The sequence below is a fragment of the Corylus avellana genome, chromosome ca1 (assembly GCF_901000735.1).
Source record: "Corylus avellana chromosome ca1, CavTom2PMs-1.0".
Lineage (NCBI taxonomy): Eukaryota > Viridiplantae > Streptophyta > Magnoliopsida > Fagales > Betulaceae > Corylus > Corylus avellana.
Genome location: NC_081541.1, coordinates 9,135,947 through 9,158,668, shown reverse-complemented (window position 1 = coordinate 9,158,668; position 22,722 = coordinate 9,135,947). Strand labels below are relative to the sequence as shown.

The window sequence follows — 22,722 nt, the reverse complement described above, 5'->3', positions numbered from 1 at the left end:
CTAGCTTAGGAATTCAAACATTAATTTTTAAGAAATAAAAAAATGTTGAATGACACTTGTTACTTATTAGAGTAAGTTGAAGAAAATTTTTTCAATAAAAAAAAAAAAAAAACAAAAAAGTTGAAGAAAATTTTTTCAAAACTAGTTTTAGTAGTTTGAAAGAAATTTATGTCGGTGTTAATTGGGTGCCAAATTTCGCATATCTGCTGTAGTCTGGTCTAACCCAGGTAAGGCAATTCCAGTTTCTTAATGTGTAAAGTTGGATTCTATGTGTGATTTTAGAGATTTTCAATTATAATTTTAACTACTTATTTTGAAGCAATAAAGGAGATATGGCTAGAACTTCCCTAAAACTCAAGATATATAGGATGATTTTCCCAAAACATTAACTCAAAAGATCTCAAAACATATATTTTAAATAATAAGTTTAAAACAAAATAGAATGACTATACAATGCTAATAAAACGAGTTAACTACTTTAATATCCTTTATCATATAAATCAAAAAAAAAATATATGAATTAAAAAAAATTATGGACATAAATTTCCTCCAAACCAGTCTGAAAGAAATATCTTCCAATCTATGTAAAATAATGCAAAGTGTCTATAAACATTTAAAATGCACAATAATTTTTTAATCTCATTGATAACAGTTTATTAACTTAAACTACATTTAATGTGCATTTTAAATATTTATAGACACTTGACACTATTTTATATGCGTTGAAAGATATTTCTTTCAGACTGGTTTGGAGAAAATTTATGTCGAAAACTTATTTGTTACCGGCAGACAATTGGATACAAAATAATGTTTTTATTTTACAAAAATTATTTGACACTCAAAAGCACACTAATTGAATTTCCAAATCAAACTTGTGGATTAAGTAAAAGGTCTTTTAGTCCACCGCAGAACCCGCTCGGGCGCATCTTATTAAGGCGAGGGTTGATTTATAAAGGCGAAGTTCTCTATCATTAAATACGTCAAAAGAAGCTTTTAGAAAGGTGCAATTCGCAAAGTCTCCTGCTCGTTGTTCTCTAGTCGACTTCCTTTCGCTAACAGTTCAGAGCCGAGAAAGCGAGAGAAAAATCCTTCTCTTTTTTATTTATTTTTTTCCACTCAACCGAAGACACAAAACCTCCCTATCGTTCGCTTCACCAGATTACCTTTTTCCTTCGATTGTGGGATAACTTATTCCATCAACACCCTCTCTACCAAGCAATCGCAAAGCGATTCTTAGAGCTTTGGGAAATTTTTTTTTTTCATTTGTTATAGGAATTAGGGCATTGAGTTAGCCGACCTGACTCGGGAGAGAATGTTTTTCTCGGGCGATCCGTCAACTCGGAAGCGAGTCGATTTGGGGGGCCGGAGCTCGAAGGAGAGGGATAGGCAGAAGCTTCTGGAGCAGACGAGGTTGGAGCGGAACCGGCGCTTGTGGCAACGCCAGCAAAACTCGGCTGCTCTCAAAATTCAGGTTCGAGGCTTTTTGTGCGTTTAAGTGTGCTTTCGATCTTCGAATTCTAGTGCTTTTTTGCCAAATTATCGTGTTTGTTAGCATAAAAGGCTGAAAATTTGGTATATACTGTGTGAAAGGGCGTGTGAGACGTAATTTTGATGCTATCGTTGCTACACTCTTAGCTTAATTCGCGATATTAAAGTCGTGGAATCAGAGATGGGACCAATGGAATTGACGGTTTGTGATGTAGGACGAATTGGGCAAGTTACACCCTAATTCCAAGTGGTGTTAGGATTTTCTTTTCTTTTACTTTATTTTATTTCCTTTTTTTGGGTTTTAATAGTAACTGATAGAACTTGTGTATTTTTTGGATTTTCCCCTATTAGTATTTATTTTATTTCCTTTTTAGAGACTCTTAGTAATTTAAGGATAATCTGTTGTACTGCACTAGAGTGGGCTGGGAGGTGAAGACAAGTTTGTTGGGTCCCTTCAAAGAGATGGTTGTTCGATGTAAGGTCGTTCAATATCGTCCTTGTCCCCCATGTTGGTATTCCCTTTCCTTGGAAGTGTATTTGGCAGAATAAGGTCCGCATGAGAGCAGTGCTTTTTGCTTGGTCAGCTGACTTAGGGAAAATCCTCACCATGGATAACCTAAGGAAGTGACATGTCATTGTGGTGGACTTGAGCTATATGTGTAAGAGGCGTGGGAGTCTGTAGATCATATTTTTATTTACTATGTGATTGCTAGTGCCCTATGGTGTGCTATTTTCAGTCGTGCCAGATTAACTTGGGTAATGCCTAGAAGAGTTGTTGACTTTCACTTGTGGGAGAGTTGAGAGGCAATCCCAGAGTTCAGCAGTGTGAAAGATGGTTTTGTCCTGTTTTTGGGTGGTGTACTTGGAGGGAAAGAAATAATAGGATTTTTGAAGACCGCGAGAGGGTGGTGGTAGATTTAAAGTCCTTCTTCAATACTATTTTTCACTGGACAACTGCTTGAGGCTTTCCTTATTTGCTTTCTTTTCATGATTTTATTGACGGTCTTGTTTTTCTTTCTAGTTAGGTGTTCTCTTGTATACTTCTTGTGTATATGAGGTGCCCGTTTTGCGCATTTTTATTGATATTCGATTACTTATAAAAAAAATAGCTTAACAGTTTTTGTCTAGGATTTATTTCATCATTGAGTTAGCATTGAATCTTACTATTGAGTTGTTTTTAGTAAAAGGAGAGTTTTTGGATTTCCCTTATTTGGATTTCTTTTATTTCCTTTTTAGAGTCTGTTAGTAACATAAGGATTTCTGTCTAGGATTCATTTCATTATTAAGTTATAATTGAAGCTTATGATCGAGTTTTTAGTAAAAGGAGAACCAACCTCTTCTTTGTTTTTCTTCCTTGTGATATTCAATGGTTAAGGAGAGAGACGTATGATTCTCTTTTCTATTGCTTCTGCTTTGTAAGTTCAGATTTTCATTTTTTGATTAAATTGTGCTGTGAAATGGGTATGTGTTGTGTGGAAAAAGAGAGAGTGTAACATGGTTTTCGAATTGTTGTCTATGACTGATTTTTAATACAAAGCATTGTGACAAATTTGAGGGGGCAATGATTTTTCGGGTAATTTAGCTAGATGCATCAGTTAGTGAGCCCTGTTGGTGATGTTGCGGTGGGAATGTTTTGAACATATTGGGGAGATTCAATAATATGGGTGCACCGAGATGGTTGTTCGATGTAAGATTGTTCAATATTGTCCTTGTCCCCCATGTTGGTATTCCCTTTCCTTGGAAGTGTATTTGGCGGTATAAGGTCTGCATGAGAGCAGTGCTCTTTCCTTGGTCGGCTGACTTAGGGGTAAGTGTTGTGTGGAAAAAGAGAGAGTGTAACATGGTTTTCGAATTGTTGTCTATGACTGATTTGTAATACAAAGCATTGTGACAAATTTGAGGGGGCAATGATTTTTCAGGTAATTTAGCTAGATGCATCAGTTAATGAGCCCTGTTGGTGACGTTGCGGTGGGAACTTTTTGAACATATTGGGGAGATTCAATAATATGGGTGCATCGAGGTTCTTGTGCCCCCAAGTGTTAATTTTAACTCCTCGTTATGCTAGGAATGGGATATGATGTGGAGATGTTGATGATGTGTTCACATTGTAAAAATGGAAGCATGAGTAGGATTCATCAGGCAAATCTTAGTGTGAAAGCTGAACTTTGACAGGCAAATCTTAGTGTGATGTATGTGTAAGTAATGAGATGGTATGTAAGTAGAGAAAATAGATTGTCAATTTCAATGCTCACAGTTGACTTGTTAAAAAGAAAAAGAAAAATGCAAATGAAAGGTCATAGCTGGCAGTGGTAGTGCCATCAGTTTTGCACGAGTTTTGTTGAAATTGGTGTCTTTCATCTATTGTAAACACCCTTGATATATGCATAACAGCATAAGTGTATAGAGTAAGTACAATATTTAATAAGACGGGTTATTACTTATTAAAAAAAAAAAAAATGAAGTACAATACTTAATTATTGGAGCTTTCTCTCTCTTGCTCACACCGACACACAGTCATCTTAGAAAGGGAAAAAGATAGAAAAGTTTTTCTAGTCTTATTTGGTCTGTCCAATAATGCTAAGTAGACCTGTGCATTACCCACGCCATTTTAGTGATGAAATCTGTTTGGTAAAGAATGGGACAGTTTAGTCATGACAGTTATCCAAGTATGATATAGATATAATACATGCTTATAATCATGAGTAACAGTGATAATTCAATAGTATGGTCTACTTGAGATATTACCCATTCTCAACAACCTGATATATTTATCATAGAAGGTAGCATCCACATTGACAAATAAGCGTGTATTCCCTTATCTGAACCTTTTTTATTTTTAAAAGAAACTGTCAGTTATTTTAAAAGAGTGTGTAATAAAGTACAGCATTCACATTCCTGTCACTGAAGATCAGATTGGACCTTCTAGATGCATTTGAAGTGGAGATATTGTTTTACATCATGTCCAAATACAAATATTCCTGTCTCGTCATTTATTTGGGTATTGATTTTAGATTGGGGCCTTGGACTTATGTGATTTAGTTGTATCTGTACGATGAATCTTATTGAATGCTTGTGCAATTTAAGATATTGTTTTACATATCGTTTTATGAGATTTTGTTTTACATATCTTATTGTATCTGGACTTATGCCTTTCTTCTTATGAGATATTGGTTTACATCATGAACTGATATTTGGTTACTTTTTGTATGGTAATATCGCTAGTAGTTTAAGATACTTGCAGCTATTGTTCTGCTTACTGAAAGTGATGTCTATATTTCCAATTCATATGCGTTTATCAATCCCTTGCATAGTGTTGACTTATTACTAGCTACAGAAATGCGTCAGAGGGAGAAAGGCAGTTAAAGCTGAACATTCTAAGGTGCGAGAGGAGTTCTATAGAACCTATGGAAAGTACTGCCAAAATGTCGACAGGTAGCAGTGTTGGATCCTGTTTAACATTGTAGCCAATGTACAATTCAACTCTGTTTAATTTTCCCTTTACTCTTAGTTTCTCATAATATCTATATGGCAGTATAGATATGGATATTCCTTGAACCATGCATCATCTTTTTATTCCTCTTGATCAATTGGTTTTTTTCAATTGTCTCTGTGCATTCAGGCATTGTTTTGGCCCAGATTCAGAGTTCCTGCGCCATTTACTTTTTTTCTTCAATGCACAAAATGTTGGTGATTTTGCAATCCTTGTGGATACATGCCGATCACTTCTGCAATTTGTTCAAGATGGTGGTAATTTTAATCAGCATCCTTCTCAAAGAGTTGTCTTTTACAAGTTGTTTGAATGTTTTTGTTATGCAATAAACTCTACTTTTTATTTCCTCTTCCATTCTATTTAATCATATCCTGTGCGACCTATATATATATATTTCCAAAAAATGACAATGGTATACTGAATTTCAGCAGTTCTTCATTTTGTATATAGTACTTATCATGATATTCAAGCATGTGTTCATCAGGTTTTGCTCTTCCTTGTATGTGAGAATGTGATTTGGTAAAAGAGTATCTGATTGGAATCTTTGCTGCTTCTGTATGCTTCACGTTGGTGCTCAGAACCTTGATTCATATTATTAATAACATCTGATCATGCAACAGGGGACACCGTGAGGCTCTTTGCAGGAAGGGATTATTCATCCAACCATGCTTTGGTGGACTACAGAGTGAAGCAACTAGTACATGCTTGTATTCAGGCGGTGCATCAGAATAGGTTTGTTGCATTTATTTATTTTTCTTGTAATAAAAAATTATTTTTTAAATTATCACAATTTGCTGAGGATGCAGATCCTTAGAATGCAACAGTTGATTGTATGTATATGACTGGCAAAGTCCAGCTTTCATCGGTATATCAGTTGTCGAACTAGCAGGTTTCGTGTGTGCGGGTATTGTGGAGTTCTGTAGACACATAAATTGCATTATATTTAGTTGCACTTAATACAAAACCTTTGGGGTTATTCTTAGAACTTAATTTTTTTTTTTGTCTTCCTTGTTTGTGTTGCTAATTAAAGCAAGTGTTGCTTATTGAGCTTTTTATTGGACAGAAATCAATTGAAGGAGCAAATATTAATGACATCCAAGGAATCTAGCACATCAACGACTCTCTTGCTAGAAACAGTAGTTATATTGATAGATCCGAAACTTCCATGGGTTTGTAACATTGTTGGCTATCTTTTGCAAAGAAACACATTCAGTCTGTTTAGAGAGATTGCTCTTACATGGAAGGTATGGTTCTTATATCAGTACTTTTATCTTTATAGTTTTCATTTTATTCTAGTTTAATGCTTAAGGCATCCTTGCTAAGTGGGCATTTGACCTGACACTCCAAGAGTATTGTAAGGGCTACTTCTTTGGCCTTTTTTTTTTTTTTTTTTTCCCTCTGAAATGGATATGTTGTTCCGTTATGTTCTTGTACATTTGGACTTGAGAACTCGGTATTCTATAACTTATTGGGACTGTTTTCAATTTTACCAAATTTTGCATTTGGGGATTTAGTTTCAGGCTGGGAGATTTGAACCAAGTCTATTCACAATTTGAATCCGGATTAGTTAGTGAGAAAATATTTGCTTCTGCACAATTAAGTCATAGGGGAGCATGGAAGTCTGAGGTGAAAGTCATTTGAACAATTTTCACTAATGTTTCTTGCCTTTTGAAATTGGAGGCTGCCTTTTTTTTTTTTTTTTTGGCACATGCTCCCAAGATCATAGCCTTTTATTTCCTATTTTTGGATGAGGGATGTTAATGCCAGAAATTGAAAGATGGTTTTGTATAGCCCTATGCCTAAGGGAAGCATTTTGGTTCTGGCAGTAATGAGTCAACTTTAGCGGACAATGATGACAACATATTTTTACCTTTTATTGAGGCACTTGTGGTAGATAATTGGCTGAGAAGAGTATTTGATGAAGTTGCTAACTTGAACCCCAGCAGTTGTGAACCTTTGATTAGGATTGACACAGAAATTCAACTTGAAGGTGGTACAGGAGGTGGCGAGGAGTCAGAGGGGAGGAGATATTGGTTTGGGTTATGAGATGGGTGAAATTTTTTAATCAATTCCTGGGTGTTTGAATTGAAGTTCTTCAGGAACAAGCTATGAAGCTATTTTCTGCAAGCCCGCAATAGATAGTAGAAGGAATTTGCAATATCTGAAGGCAAGCCTAGAGTGCTGAGCAATAACACCAGTGGAATTACAGTGTGTAAAAAATTTGACCTCTCCCGTCAATTATGATACAAGGAGGGATGGTTTGAGAAGAAGGGAAGGGAGGACTGTTATTGGACTTCTTCAGTACTGTTATGAATTTGAAGATTATTTCCTTAAATGCCTAGAGTTTGAATGATCCAGGGAAACGTTCAATTGTGACGTGTTTCTAGAAATTGTTCTTTCATACTATTTTTGTCCTTCGATAACACATCCACATATGTGAAACTACCTTCTTGGTGTGGTGCAGGAAAGTTCAAATGCTGGTACTTCAACTGGGATAGTTTCATCATTGGAGCGTGTTCTTGCCATTATAATTCCTCACATTGGTCAGAAGCCATGCACTTGTACAAATATTGATCCACGATGGAGTTTCTCATCCCAGATTCTTACAATTCCTTTCCTGTGGCGGCTTTTCCCATATTTAAAAGAGGTAGCAATTTTCTAAATCATCCCCTTAGTAGGACTCCGTAGTTTTTATTTTTAACTTCATTTGGTACCTAGTGGAGGCATAAAGTGCTCAAGAGACACTGAGTTATTTCTTATGAAGTCAACTCCCTTGTTTCTGCTTAATGTAACAAATATATTTTCTCGGTGTATTTCTTATTTATGCTGCGTGATTGCTCTTCTTCTTTTCCTTGTTTCCTCTTTTTTTTAATTAATTAATTATTTTTATTTTTATTAATGATTATTTTTTTTGTGTGTTTAATTATTGTCAAGGCTTGTTGTCTATTCTAACTCGAGTGATCTTTTGCCATCTAGGTTTTTGCAAGAAGGGGCCTAAGCCAACATTACATTCATCAGATGGCATTTTGTGTGCAAAATCGTGCTAACGTACTTCCTAATGATATATCCACCGAATATCCTGGTTATGCCTGCCTTCTTGGGAATATTTTAGAAACTGCTGGAGTTGCTTTATCTCAGCCTAACTGCTCATTTGAAATGGTATGAATATGTTACAAATTGTTACTAACAGTGTCCTTGGTACTTTATTTAGAATGAAACTGGAGAATTTGTGAGCATTGCTAAGTTGTTATATTTGTTTTGCTTCAAGAGATTGGATTCTGTGCACAAATTTTATTAGATTTTGAATTAAGTCAGGCTGTTCTTTGACATTGTCAAGTTGTGCACCGATTCTTTTAGGTTTTGAAGCTAATTTTATTTCTGCTTTTTAACATAATCAGGCTGTAGATCTTGCTGCTGTTACAACGTTTTTGTTGGAGGCACTTCCTTCTTTGAAATCATCTAGTAGAGAAAGTAAAGAAAGTATGGCTCTTCCTTATTATGCGCTTGAGTTTCTCTCCTTACAACCTATGACTTGATACTTGCCACAAGTATTCAAGTCAGAAAGCTATAAAGAGATGTATTTTTTTTCTTCCTAATTTCATATCCTTTCATTTTTCCCTTTTTTCTCATTGTTACGTCTTTTGCATAGGATTTTTTTATTTTATTTTTTAAAATCATTTATTTATTTATTTTTATTTTTTATCAAAGTTTCTTTGTTTCATTCGCAAATTACTATATAATTATAAAACTTGTGCGAGTGATATTGAGGTGCGAGTTGACGCCAAGGTTAGTTTTTGGCGTAGTTTGCGGTGTGGGGACGGGGCCAGTACGTAAGCTTTTCCAGATTTATTTGGTATTGCTTGAGAATGCTTACGTAGTGGCTCACTTGAAGCTTTCTAGTGGTTCCAGTCAATGGAACGTAAGTTTTGTTCGAGCAGCTCATGATTGGGGCGGGTGGATGTCTTTGCCTCATTTGTCAATCTGTTGTACTTAGTTAGAGTGAAGACAGGAAGGTGAAGATGATATATGGTGGACCATCTCTAAAAAAGGTTGTTCGTTGTTAGCTCCTTCTACAATGTCCTTGTTTGTAATGGTGGCATTCCTTTTCCTTGGAAGAGTATTTGGCGGATCAAGGTTCCTTTGAGAGAAGCTTGTTTTGCTTGGTTGGTGGCCCTAGAAAAGATCCTTACCATGGACAATCTTAGAAAGAGGATGTCGTTGTGGTTGATAGGTGTTGTATTTGCAAGAAGGATGTGGAGTCCGTGGACCATCTTCTTTTCCGTTGTGAGGTAGCTTGTGCATTATAAAGTGCGTTTTTCAGTCATTTTGGGCTTTCTTGAGTTATACTTAGAAGATTATCTAATTTGTATGCCTGTTAGTAGACTGGTGGTAGCTCTCGAATGCTACTATATGGAAGATGGTGCCTTCTTGTCTCTTGTGGTGTGTTTGGAGGGAACCCAATGATAGCAGTTTTGAGCGAGAGGACGTTGGCGGAGCTTATGTCCTTATTTTTTTAATAATCTTTATATTTGGACAATTGTGTTTTTAACTCCCTTTGTGCTTAGCTTTCATGAATTTCTTGTTCTTTTTTCTCCTTCTAACTAGGTGTTTCTCTTGTATACTTATTGTGTACCCGGGTTGCGCTTTTCGCTTTTAATGTATTTCGATTACTTATAAAAAAAAATTGTATTACCTTTAATAATTTCTTTGGAAATGCTTGATTTGAAATATACATGTTCACTTCAGGTTCCATGCTGGTTGAGGATGATACAACTGCAGGTGATGAAGTAACAGAAATTACCTTGAATAGGGATTTGGAACAACAGATATGCAATGCTATAGAACCCCGCTTTCTTCTGCAATTGGTATGTGGTCTTAACACTTCATATTTATCTCCAAAGTGAAGTTTTTAAATTAATCAAAACAGTTTTTACTTCTTTTATGTAAAACAACTTGGAATTTTGTGCTTTTGTTGCAGACCAATTTGTTATTTGGAGGAATTCCATTCGCCAGTAGTTCAGATGATGGACCGGATGATAAAGAGGTGGCAGCTGTTGGTGCAGCTTGTGCTTTTCTGCATGTTACCTTCAACACTTTGCCTCTTGAGCGGATCATGACAGTTCTAGCTTACAGAACTGAACTTGTTCCTGTGCTTTGGAATTTTATGAAGCGGTGCCATGAGAATCAGAAATGGTCATCCTTGTCACAGCAGTTAGCGTATCTGCCCGGAGACGCTCCTGGTTGGCTATTACCCCTCTCTGTTTTCTGTCCTGTTTACAAGTAAGACCCCCTGTTTAATTTTGGTAGTTTCATGCAATACAGTGGTTATCTATCCGTTCTTCACTCTTTTATTTATTTATTGTATTTTATTTGATGTTAAATTGAATATAGCTGTTTTTGAGGTTGATACAAGTTGAACTAACCAGTCTACCTGCCTTGTGGTTAACCAGGCACATGCTTACGATAGTTGATAATGAGGAGTTCTATGAGCATGAGAAGCCACTATCATTGAAGGACATTAGATGCCTTATCATTATTCTAAGACAGGTAACTTGTTGGAAAATGTCAAAAGTACTTTTTAAACTTGTTCCCGAAAGAAACTTCTGGATCTGGATATTTTTCAAATCTATATATCCGTTGGCCAGATGGTGGCATTTTTGTATGTAGCAGTAGGTTATAGATCTAGAATTGGTTGTCTTTTATAGATATGGTAACCATGATCAGATCATTAGTCGACACCTATTTGTTTCACAGTGATAAATTGTAGTATTAGATATTTGATCATTTCAAAAAGGCATTGTTGTAATATGCGCTGTGCTGTTTTTTGCAGGCCCTGTGGCAGCTTCTATGGATCAATCCTACAACACCAGCTAATTCCCTGAAATCTGCCACCAGTGGCTCTTCTAATAAGAAACATCCTGAGGAATTCATTCAAGAAAGGGTTAGCATTGTAGCCTCTGAGCTCCTCTCACAGGTACACTTAGGCATGAGTTGTTGGATTTCTATTTTCTTGGTTGGTAAATCCTTTTTGCTATTTGGAAGTCTTCATATGACGTTTTGTGGCTTTCCATACTATTCTGGTATGTGGGTAATCAGAGCTTTGTCAGTCTTCATTAATGGAAAATAATAGTTAGGGGAAACTTCAGAAAATACCCCTTAGCTTTCACCCGTTTTGAAATTATCCCTCCCCTGATAAAGTTAAAAAATTATCAATTAAGGGTATCGAATTTTTAATTACCCCATTCCGTTAGGATTTTCTGTTAAATCTTGTCAAAATTCTCAAAATACCAATTTTTTTTTATTATAAAAAATAAAATAAAAAATTGTAAAGATTTAGATGTTTACTTTTTTAATATTAAAAAAAAAAAAAAATTTGCAAAATTTTTGCAACATCTTGGTAATATTTTTTATTTTTTTATGAATAAAAAATAGGGGTATTTTGGGAATTTTGACAAGATTTAACGGAAAATCCTAACCGAAGGGGGTAATTAAAAAAAAGTGAAAGTTCGATACCCTTATTTGAAAGTTTTTAAACTTTGAGAGGTAGTGTTAAAACGAGTGGAAGTTCCTAAAGGTTTTGTGAAGTTTTTCTTAATACTTATAAAAAAAAAGGTTTTCCCTAATAGTTAAGATTCATTTGACCAAAACAATGATATAGTGTTATGCTCTGTTTTGTACCTCTAACTAACTTCTTGTATAAACTATTCCCGTAGTTGCAAGATTGGAACAATAGACGACAGTTTACATCCCCCAGTGATTTTCATGCTGATGGTGTTAATGAGTTTTTTATTTCTCAGGTAATAGCTTCTCTGTTGTATCTTCAGGCTCGTAGGACCAAAAGTCTCTGGTTTTGCTCATTCAAACATCTTGTTTTGTTTTTGTTTTTGTTTTTTCGCAGGCTGGAATAGAAAACTCCCGAGCAAATGACATACTGAAGCAAGCTCCTTTCTTGGTACCATTCACAAGCAGGGTTAAAATATTCACAGTAAGTGGTTTAACTCTTTACGCTCAGTTTTAAGCTAAAATGTATTAACTGTGAGTAATAAAATTGACTGCAAATGTTGTCAACAGCCATTTTTTGAAGTTCCTTTTTTTTTTTTTTTTTTTTTTTGCATAAATAAATTATTCGCTTTTGAGGCTAGTGAATGGTAGAAATATAAGAAGGGAGACCTGGACTCCATCGAAAGAGATAAGATAGCAATTATTCTTCCATGTTTGTAACTGTTTTCTCTCAATCCATTTACCAGTCACAGTTAACGGCAGTTCGGCAAAGACATGGATCTCATTCTGTTTTTACTAGAAACCGATTCAGAATACGAAGGGATCATATTCTAGAAGATGCCTATAATCAGATGAGTGCATTGTCTGAAGATGATCTTCGAGGAGTGGTATGCCCCTTTGTGTGTTTGTATTCACGCTTCCTATTTGTAGTTCTGAAAATTATTCTCTGCACCTTTGTTGTTGTCACCCGAAGATGACAATAAGTTTATTTTTATTTTAATAACTGAATAATTGATGTTGGCTGTTTACTTGCAGATTCGTGTCACGTTCGTCAATGAATTTGGAGTTGAGGAGGCTGGCATCGATGGTGGTGGAATTTTCAAGGATTTCATGGAGAACATTACACGAGCAGCTTTTGATGTCCAGTATGGTTTGTTTAAGGTCATATTTGAGTGCCCAATATGAGGCAATAGTTCCAACATTAATGCTTGTTTTGATTGGTAGGAAAGGAAAAGCAAATTTACTTGTTTTTGCTCACTTTTCTGGTGTTTTTGGTGGTTAGGAAAAGATGTAGAATCCACCAGTAACAGTTTTCTTGCAGCAAAACATTTTTCCTCAAATCTCATCATGTGTCATGGGAAAATTAAGATCATATTCCCTCAAATTCTTGTATGCCAACTGGTTATGGAATATCAAGCTTTTATTTTCTTTCTACTCCAGTTTGCCTAGTAATTGCTTTCCTGCTAGACAACCAAATGGAGCATAAAAGAAGCATTGTTTGTTGCTGGGAATTAAAAAAAGAGGAGAATATGCCTGAAGTACCGAACACCCCAATTCGTGCCAAAACCTTATTGAACATTTCAAATTTTTATCTAGTCCCACAACACCATACGGGGAGACATTCATTTAAAGCCAACCCGGCTGGTCTGATGCTGTTGTTCATTGGTCATAACTATTGAATTATCTCATGGCCAACTTTAAGAATTTGTATGCTAGATACTTATTGGTGTCTACTCATTTTTCATGGTTGTAAATATGTGCGTTGTGTTCCACTGATTCTCTGTTGGCTTGGAATATCCAGGAAACAGCTGATCACCTGCTCTACCCTAATCCTGGGTCTGGAATGATACATGAACAGCATCTCCAATTTTTCCATTTTCTTGGAACTCTTCTTGCGAAGGTGAGATGTGTGTTTTATTACTAGTCAGCTTCTTCCTGTTGTATAGTGTGGCCCTGCATTTTATTTGTTGAAGCTCGAAGAGCATGCAATACTATTGGTGTCTATACCCATGTGCCACATCCTATATGAAATGAAGCAAGCAAATGACATGAATAACATAAATTGAGTTCTTTTATTAGCAGTTAAGGCTACTATATCCTTGCATCTCCAGAGCAGGAGTAAAATGTATTAGGATTAGCATTTATGTCTCACATAACGGGCTGCTAAATGAGTTTGCTTTCATCCTTCTGATATAAAGTCATTTAAGTTTGGGATGATTCTAATATGTGGCTTTGTGCTAATTTTGTTCTGCTCTTCCTGATGTGACATGATGTTACTCTTCTTCTTGTAGGCTATGTTTGAAGGGATTCTTGTTGATATACCATTTGCAACTTTCTTCTTGAGCAAATTAAAGCAGAAGTAAGGTTTCAGAAAGACTTCCTGCTCTATGCATTTCAGTAGTTTGTTTGCCTTTTTAATTTTTTTCCCCTCAAATTGTTTATGGCTGCAACTGAAATCATTCTGATAATCTGCGCTTGATCTGTGCAAATCGATATTACTTACGCCTAACCTAAGTTTGTATGGAAGCATATTTTTTTGATAAGTAAATTAGTCTCATTAGAAGGTGCAAAAGGGCGCAACTCAAGTACCTAAGAAGTACACGAGACACCCCTAATTAGGGAGACTAGGAAGAACACAAATTCAAAAATTCTGAAAAATTAAAAAAGCGAGAAATGTTGTAAGACGCTGTCCACACATAGAGAGATTTGAACATAAAAGCTTTTAACTCTTAACACATTCTCTAACAATCTTTGAAGTTCCGAGCATTTTACCCTCTCCAAGTGTACCACATTAAGCACAAAAGAGCCAACCTCTAGGCTTCTAATCTACAACGGCTTCCCAACTAACCTATCTAGCAAGCTAACAACTCCATCACCCTTTGGGGCATAACTCACTCCAAACCAAAAGACACAAGATTTTGGTTAATCCGATTTGGGTCTACCTGTTCCCCATTCCCATTAGTGCATCTATGCTCCTGCTCATTTTGTCAATGCTATTGTGGCACATGTTCATACATCACTTGTGAGATTATTATATACTTGACCGGTATTTCCAATCGTTTGACATCCATGGAATTTGACTGAGTAAAATATTTTTCATTTATCTTTCAATTTTTCATTTTTTTATTTTTATAAGTAATCTAAGTATCATTAAAAGCGTAGGGCGCCCCCAAGTACACATGAAGTGATAAATGGAGCCATCTAGCTAGTAGGGGCTAAAAAAAAAAAGAAAATCATTATATCTTTTTTTTTTTTGATAAGTAGAAAATCATTATATCTAATTACCAAATGAGAAACAAAAGCATCTGTACAAAGATACTAAGTGTTAAAAAATAAAGGCATAATCTTTTCTAAAGTCCTCTCATGATCCTTAAAACTTCTATCATTCATTGCCCTTCATAGACACCACAAAAGACACAAAGGCACCGTCTTCCACACAGCAGCATTTCGAGTGTTGCTAATAGTCCACCAGCAATCATACAAATCAGCTACTCATCTAGGCATGTCCCAAGATAACCCAAATCGATTGAAAAAAAAAATTCCAAATGGCACAAGCAACTTCACAATGAAATAGAAGATGGTCTACGGACTCCCTATTTCCTTTTACACAAACAACACCAATCAACCACGATGACGTGCCGCTTTCGAATATTCTCCGTGGTAAGGATCTTTTTTATGGCCACTGACCAACCAACCAAAAAAGGCCACCCTCATTGGAATCTTAGTGCGCCAAACACTTTTCTAAGGGAAATGGAAACCATCATGACAACCTATGGCATTGTAGAAGGATTTAACATCAAATAACCCCTTTTGGAGGGGACCCACTACGGCTTGTCCTCCCCTTCCCGTCTCATTCTAGCTAAATACAACACCTTGAAGAACAAGGCAAATGTTTCTACCTCCCAATTATGAGCCGCTCTAATAAAGCTCATATTCCACTAAATGGAACTTCCAAAAAATTTTCATGAGAGTTGCAACAGAAGCATCTTATAAGCAAGTAATATCAAATAAAACTGGAAAGGCTTCTTAAGGGTCGTATCCTCACCTTAAATCATGTTAGAATCTTACCTTGGAACCATCTCCCACCTTAAATCTGGTATGTTTTGGGACACTAATCATGAGTCTTTCATTGAGTTAAGAGTTATGATTACCTTGATAGTTGTAGTGAATAATTTAGTAGGACCGGCAATGTTTGACTGCAGTATCATATCTGACATATGATACATATAGGGAATCTCTAATGTTTTTCACTGCAGTATCATATCTGACGTATACAATTTGTTTATTGATCAGGCACAATTATTTGAATGACTTGCCTTCACTGGACCCAGAATTGTATCGCCACCTTATTTTCTTAAAGGTAACGTTTCTTCATCTTCACTCCATATCTTTATGTTCATGGATAGCATGTGCTTTTTTTAGTTTATGGTCTGCGTCCAGCTTAAGAACTAGTGATCTTTGGTCTTGAAAATTGATGAGGCCCTTGTAGTGGGTCATGCTATTTCCATACGTGGATTTTTTCCACGAGGAATTCAATGGCATTCTTTACAGTGTTAGTTGGGACCTTTTTATGATATTGTTGATGTTATAAATTCTTAGGTTTTGCTTTTGTTTTTGCACCAAATGCCTGATATCAATTATTTTCTCCCTTTGTTGTCACTCGTATGATACCCACTTTGTTCTTGACAATCTCTGCTTTCAAGGGCATATAGGTTTTCATTTGCAACGAAATGTTGTTTTTTAATTTTTTGGGGCTCTCTTTAGAAAAGAATTGGGATAAAGTCCATCTTGTGTCTAATAGCAATTTGAGATGAACCTACCAGTAATGCATGCAGCTTCATTTTCTTTTCTTTTGCTCTCCCTCTCCCCTCTCTCTCCTATTCATTTCCTTTTCTTTCATTTAGGGGGAGCAGGCCCATCTTTCGTTCATAGGGAAAATTGAAGGGGTGTTTATATTGCCATAGGGTGTCCTTTCACACCCTAGGTGGTTATTCTAACCTGCTCTCATTTTTTTTCTTGGTCCATTTACTGTGACCTACAGCATTATGAAGGTGACCTTGGAGAGTTAGAACTGTACTTTGTTATTGTCAATAATGAATATGGAGAGCAAACAGAAGAAGAGCTGCTTCCAGGAGGAAAAAACTTGCGTGTTACCAATGAGAACGTTATTACATTTATTCATCTTGTAGCCAATCACCGTTTGAATTTTCAGGTACTTTTAATGTACTATCTTTAGTTCCTTCAAGTTTTATCCAGGAGTATATCTTCTTTCATATTGTTATGACATGATTAATAATATTGCTTTCAGATACGTCAACAAAGTTCTCATTTCTTGAGGGGGTTTCAGCTTCTTATTCAGAAAGATTGGATTGATATGTTTAATGAGCATGAACTTCAGGTACTATTGTCCACTTCTAGGCTTCGTAAGTTATGCTTTGTTGCATTAAACTGTCATCATATTGTTCACTTCTTGCTTGGCAGTGCCTTTGAGGGGATCTATAGATCAAAACATTCTTGGTTAATGCATTACAATCTGAGAAAATGGTAGATAATAAGGCTTCGTTTGGTTCGCGGAATGTCTAGTCCATTAGAAAAAGATTAGCTCTTGCTGGGAATAGAAGAGTGTGGAATAGATTAGCTATTTATATTCCTTTGTTTGGTTGTAACGCTGGAATAGACTAACTAATCCTTTGTTTGGTACAATGCAATATGTTGGTGAATAGAATCATATTGTGATCAAATTTTCTAAAATACCCTTATAATACAAATACAATTTATACTATTAAGGAATTTTTTTTTTTTTTTTTTTTTTTTTAATTATGCTAGGTATGTGGCCTTTGTGTTTTTTTTTTTTTTTGGCAATTATGCTACAAAATTATTTATATATAAAAAAAAAAAATATAGTTGGAGAAATCAGAATCAAACTCAATCTTGAAATCAAAAAAATATAGTGTGAATGTATAGAGAATCAAAAGAAAAAAAAAAAAAAACAGATTATATATTTGTATTTTATAAAAACCTTGCAGATTCTATTTCTCCATCAAAGAAATTAAAAGAAAAAAATAAAATAAAATTGAGAAACGGTATAGAGAAGAAAGACGGAGAAATAGAATAAAAAAAAAATACTGAAATAAAAAAACAGAATTAAAAAAAAAAAATCAAAAGAAATCACTAAAAATCAAAAGAAATAAAAAAAAAATCAACAGAATATAGCGAGAATGTACAGAGAATCAAAAGAAATCAAAAAAAAAAAAAAAACTGAGAAACGGTACAGAGAAAAAAAAAATCATTTGCACTTGCAGAAAAACTATACTAGAAGAATCAAAGAGAAAAGAGAAAGAGAGATAAGAGAAAGAGAGAACGAAATATAGAGACAGAAAAGAGAAACAGAGAGAGAACGAAATTTAGTCATACTAGTGGGGTTTTTTGTGGCAATTTATATAATTAATTTAATCTCACAGGAAATGATTAGCTAAGTCACTCATTTTTTAGTGGCTTAGCTAACCCTGTGTGTGGGATTAGTAGTCCATGGGAATAAACTATTCCCAGGAATAGAGTGTTGCCAAACAAAGGATTAGCTATACGTAGTGTTAGCTAGTCCAATCCAAGGGTTTATTCCGTAAACCAAATGGGGCCTAAATGTGAAGCTATGCATCAATGGTTGATCTGTGGACTCAAAAGTATTTTGCCTAGTTACTCTCTAATGCATGATGCCTCTGGTACAATGTTTCCTCTGGACCATTAACATGCTTAGATTCTTTTGTTTTTCCTCCTTTGCTAGACAATGCTTCCTTTCCCATTGTACGGGAGCACCCATGGAGAAATGTGTCCTGCTCATAAGTAGTGTATACAGTCAAATTAAGAATCTATGATGATTGTGCCTGGAATTGAGTTATCCAGATTCTTCTACGTCATATCATAGTTCAAGCATATGGAGATTCGTTTAAATCTTTTACCTTCTATTCTGTGGTTCCAGTCTTAATAGGAAATAGTTGTAGTATCAGAATTTCAAATGATGTGTTCTCATGCCGTTGTATGTCTTAATTAATATTCTTATTGATGATTCAACACTGATCTATTTTCTATGAAATGTTTCTGTCATCTCATTATTTAGATGATAAATCATGATTACCTGCCACTCGTTTTCATCAATCCAGCAATGTGGTTCATGTTTGAACTACTTAAAAGCATTTCAAAACTTTATCACCTATGATAACAATGCACTGTTCACTTGAGTGCAAGTGCATGATGTTGCAACTCGCAATATAACAATTTTTTTCTTCTTTCTTTTGGAAACCTAATCAATAGTTATTGATCCTTGCTTCCTTCCCACTTCTTTGACGCATCTGTTCCTTTTATTTTTCAATTTTTTTACAGCTTCTGATATCAGGATCGCTTGACAGCTTGGATGTTGATGATATACGATTGAACACCAATTACGCAGGTGGCTATCATAAAGTAAGTTTTTTTCCCCCTGATTTAATAAACTGGCTGTGCAGTAAATGTATGGGATCATCAAATACATTTTTTTGTATTCAATAAAGTATCTTTTCAGTGAAAATGTCTTATACGTATTCTCCCAATGGAGCTTGTCCGAGGTGAACTTAGTGATCACTACACAAATACTGCTTTCTGCTCTTTTTCTTTCATTAAAGTACTTAATTTATGTTATTTTCTCTACAGGAGCATTACGTCATAGAGATGTTCTGGGAAGTTCTCAAAAGTTTTTCATTGGAAAACCAAAAGAAGTTTTTGAAGTGAGTTATATCATCCATCCTCATATCTTTACTGTTTATTTATATAGGCTGCTTTAGTTATTAGTGTTTAGTCAGCTTTAAACAAAATGGAGATCAGAAAGGATAATAACAAGAGTGAATTTTTCCAGGTTTGTGACTGGGTGCTCTCGAGGACCCCTCCTTGGATTCAGATATCTTGAGCCTTTATTTTGCATACAGAGGTATAGTTATACCAATTTTAATTTGATAAGAGGATTTGTTGTGGTTGATCTTAGCCAAATGTCTCCAGGAGCGTACTAAATCTTTTCCCGATATCTTCTCTCTCTCTCTCTCTCTCTCTCTCTCTAGTTTTACAGTTCGTTGGTCTCTCTTATTGTAGGGCTGCTGGTAATGCTTCTGAGGAGGCTCTTGACCGGCTCCCGACATCAGCTACTTGTATGAATCTTTTAAAGCTTCCGCCATATAGAAGGTTGGTCCCAGTCCTAATTTTATTTCTTGAAATAATGTTCTGGCGATGATTCTGTGCAAATGTATCTCCTCTCCCATAAACAAGGTGTGGAGAGCAAGGTCATGGTTCAATCTAGGGTGCATGTGTAGTTCTATTTACCTTTCGGAGAAAAAGGTTGAGATTTATTCTAAAGATCCAGCCATGTTTGCAGAAGATAACCATCAAAATAGAACAAATGAAAAGGAAAGACCGTTGTACTATATCAATATGGTACTCCGGGGCACAATTTGACACCTCACCCTAAAATTCTAGGTTGCAAGTTGGACTTCCTTGATAAGTGCAATCATGCCAGTACATCAATTTAACAAATTGATTCTGTTGGTTTTTATTATCGATTTGTCATGTGAATGAATAATGATGGAAGCATATCCCATGGGACCATGGAGCATTGAACAAATCCTCCGTTTTTTTCTGAAGCATACATAATTTTGCTAGAAATTTAGGCAAACGAAGTGTCTCATTTTTTAAAAATTTTCTCTCTGTTGTGGATTGATACCTGAGCTTGCAAAATCCTGCATGTTATAATTTGCCAAAAAAATGATAACTTCTATTTTATTTTCTCTCATTTAATGAACTGTGTGCGTCGATTAGGCACTTGCTCTCTTATTGAATGAAGGCCCTATGTGTCGCCCGAGTTTGTTGGTTTGGTTCTTATATTATTAGCTTAAACCACGATCAGACGGAGAATAGTTTTTTTTTTTTTTTTTTGAACTGTAAACTTTGTTTCAGTTTTTGCTTTTGTTAACTGTTAATTATATCTTGCTGAACATTATTCATTTGCTTATGATGTTTCTTTTACAGCAAAGAGCAACTGGAAATGAAGTTGCTTTATGCTATAAATGCAGATGCAGGTTTTGATTTGAGTTGATTGACCCTGTGCCATACCAACTATGCGATTGTATGTTAAGTGGAGAAATCTGTCGTCAGATATGTTAATCCGTGTTTTTGCTTTTACATCTCTTCTCGCATGGAAGTGTCAATGACCATCTTCATAGGAGAGTAAGAAGATCATAAAGGCCGAGGCGAGGCCGATTAAAATGGCCTGTAAATTATAATTTCCGGCCAACCTGCTTATGAGTTTAATGTACATATGTGAGATTATCTACAAATAGATCAGCATTGTGAAAGCACGCACATGCATCATGACCGTTGGTAATTGATCTTGTCAATGTGATCATTTTGTAGACTGTAAATCTTTTATAAATTCGCTTATTATACATGTAAGTAGGCCTTTGTAGAAGAAACAGTGCTTTAGCAGTGGGTCTCTCATTATCTCTCCTTTTCTCCTCAGCCAAATCTTACATATTTATTTATGTATAAATGAGAAGGAATTTAAGTGGTAGCATATTTCTGATATGCTTCCTGGAGTTAAGATATTCGTTAGAAGCTGCTATTATGATATTTATCCCTAAAAAAGATTGTGTTTTAACTTTGTTTTTCGTGTGCGCAATTCTGAGTGACATCCTCCGTTGCTGCTTTTTAAAGGCTATTTAACCAAACATGCCATATGATTTCTTAGTAATCTTAGTAGGATTTGGAGCTGTATTAACTGGGATGGGGATCTACAGTAATTAGTTCAAATTGCTAGTTGCAATTATTGTGAGAGAGCCCATTTGGAACCCAACTATTCAAAGAAATTTTGAACTGTCCAGCCACTTACCAAGACAGTTGGGTTTTATATGAACTCTCTTTTATCTGTTAAGGATTCAAATCCGTATTAACGGATGTCAAATCTTGCTTTACCTCTTGCATTGTGAGAGATCGATCTTGTTGACAAACATTAAGAATCTCAAACTAAATTTTATGAACTTCAATCTTAAGTTCCTTAAGCAGAAGCATGTTAATGGCTATAGCCTATGTCACATAGTCGGAGCAGTTGGTTTTAACATTTTACATCGGATGGATTTCTTTCTTTCACCGTCACTGTTAAGCCAAGAATTTAGAGCAAGATGTCTGCTACATTGTAGTTCAAATTGTTGATACTTTACTCTGATTGTAAGCATAAATACCTCCTAAACGCCCACTGTCACGAGGATTTTGAGCATCGATTGTTGGAGATTTTTTTCTTTTCTTTTCTTTTCTGTCTTTCTGTTTTTGTTTTTAAGACAAATACATTAACAAATAATTCAAAATATAAAACATTATTCAGAACAAAAAATAATAATTTTCACATTTATATCAAATCAAAACACTTTTTCAAACAAAAAAACACCATTAAAACATACTAATAAAAATATCACTAATCATGATGGAACCAATATTTTTTTATAAGGATACGAACCTAAGATTCTTTTATCGAAAGGGCCAAAGCATGAATGATGGGTCAAATTTAATTTTAATAGCGAAAAACTTAATTTTTAGGTTGAGAAACATGTATATGCACACACTCAAAACCGGGGGAGGGGGATCATGGCCCCCTCTAGTTCGGAACATGATTCTTTCCATTTCAAATGAACTGGAGAGTATCCAGTTAATTATACTTTAAGAGTATTTTTGTCTTTTTACTTTTTGAAGGGACAAAAATACTTTCCACTATAAGTAACTGGATACTCTCCAGTTCAAATGAACTGGAGAGGATCCTAATTCCTCTAGTTCTACCCATGTTGACATGGTCTTGCTTGATTACAACTTTCATTGGTACCTTCACGTAGTGGGCAGAGCATTGCCTTCTGAAACACAAGATCATCCAAAGATTTATTGGATGAGACAAAATAATTATTGATTCTAACTAGGTAGCTTCACTTTTAAGAGCATCTTTAGCTATCCTTGTAAATTAGTTTTTTAGCTAAATTTAGCTACTATGTCTTATTTTCTTGTTCCATCAGTCCTTGTAAAATAGAATTTTTTTAACAATTGCTACAGTAAACTTAGCTACTATGCCTTATTTTCTTACTCCATCAATCCTTGTAATATAAAAGTTGACTGTAGCAATTTTAAAGTGATATTTTATTATATTTTTTCTTTCTTCCTATTTTTTTTAATCTTTTCTCTCTCCTTCT

General features: G+C 35.2%; 1 protein-coding gene across 1 annotated transcript; it reads left to right on the top strand.

The window, feature by feature from the left end:
- Positions 1–1,007: 1,007 nt before the first annotated feature.
- On the top strand, positions 1,008–21,099 carry LOC132176181 (E3 ubiquitin-protein ligase UPL6). Its single transcript, XM_059588318.1, has 26 exons — positions 1,008–1,471; positions 4,823–4,920; positions 5,108–5,235; positions 5,599–5,710; positions 6,042–6,222; positions 7,443–7,625; positions 7,955–8,137; positions 8,377–8,458; positions 9,725–9,843; positions 9,957–10,258; positions 10,429–10,525; positions 10,809–10,952; positions 11,692–11,775; positions 11,877–11,963; positions 12,226–12,366; positions 12,515–12,640; positions 13,281–13,379; positions 13,771–13,838; positions 15,773–15,839; positions 16,521–16,691; positions 16,788–16,877; positions 18,857–18,937; positions 19,163–19,236; positions 19,365–19,436; positions 19,595–19,684; positions 20,525–21,099. The coding sequence occupies exons 1-26, from the start codon at positions 1,313–1,315 to the stop codon at positions 20,589–20,591; spliced, it is 3,105 nt and encodes a 1,034-aa protein (XP_059444301.1). The 5' UTR covers positions 1,008–1,312; the 3' UTR covers positions 20,592–21,099.
- Positions 21,100–22,722: the final 1,623 nt, after the last annotated feature.

Coding starts and splice junctions, on each gene's coding strand:
- LOC132176181 (XM_059588318.1), top strand. CDS start 1,313: ATGTTTTTCTCGGGCGATCCGTCAACTCGGAAGCGAGTCGATTTGGGG. Junction 19,437..19,594: donor CCTTTATTTTGCATACAGAG/GTATAGTTATAC, acceptor CTCTTATTGTAG/GGCTGCTGGTAATGCTTCTG. Junction 19,685..20,524: donor AAGCTTCCGCCATATAGAAG/GTTGGTCCCAGT, acceptor TTTCTTTTACAG/CAAAGAGCAACTGGAAATGA.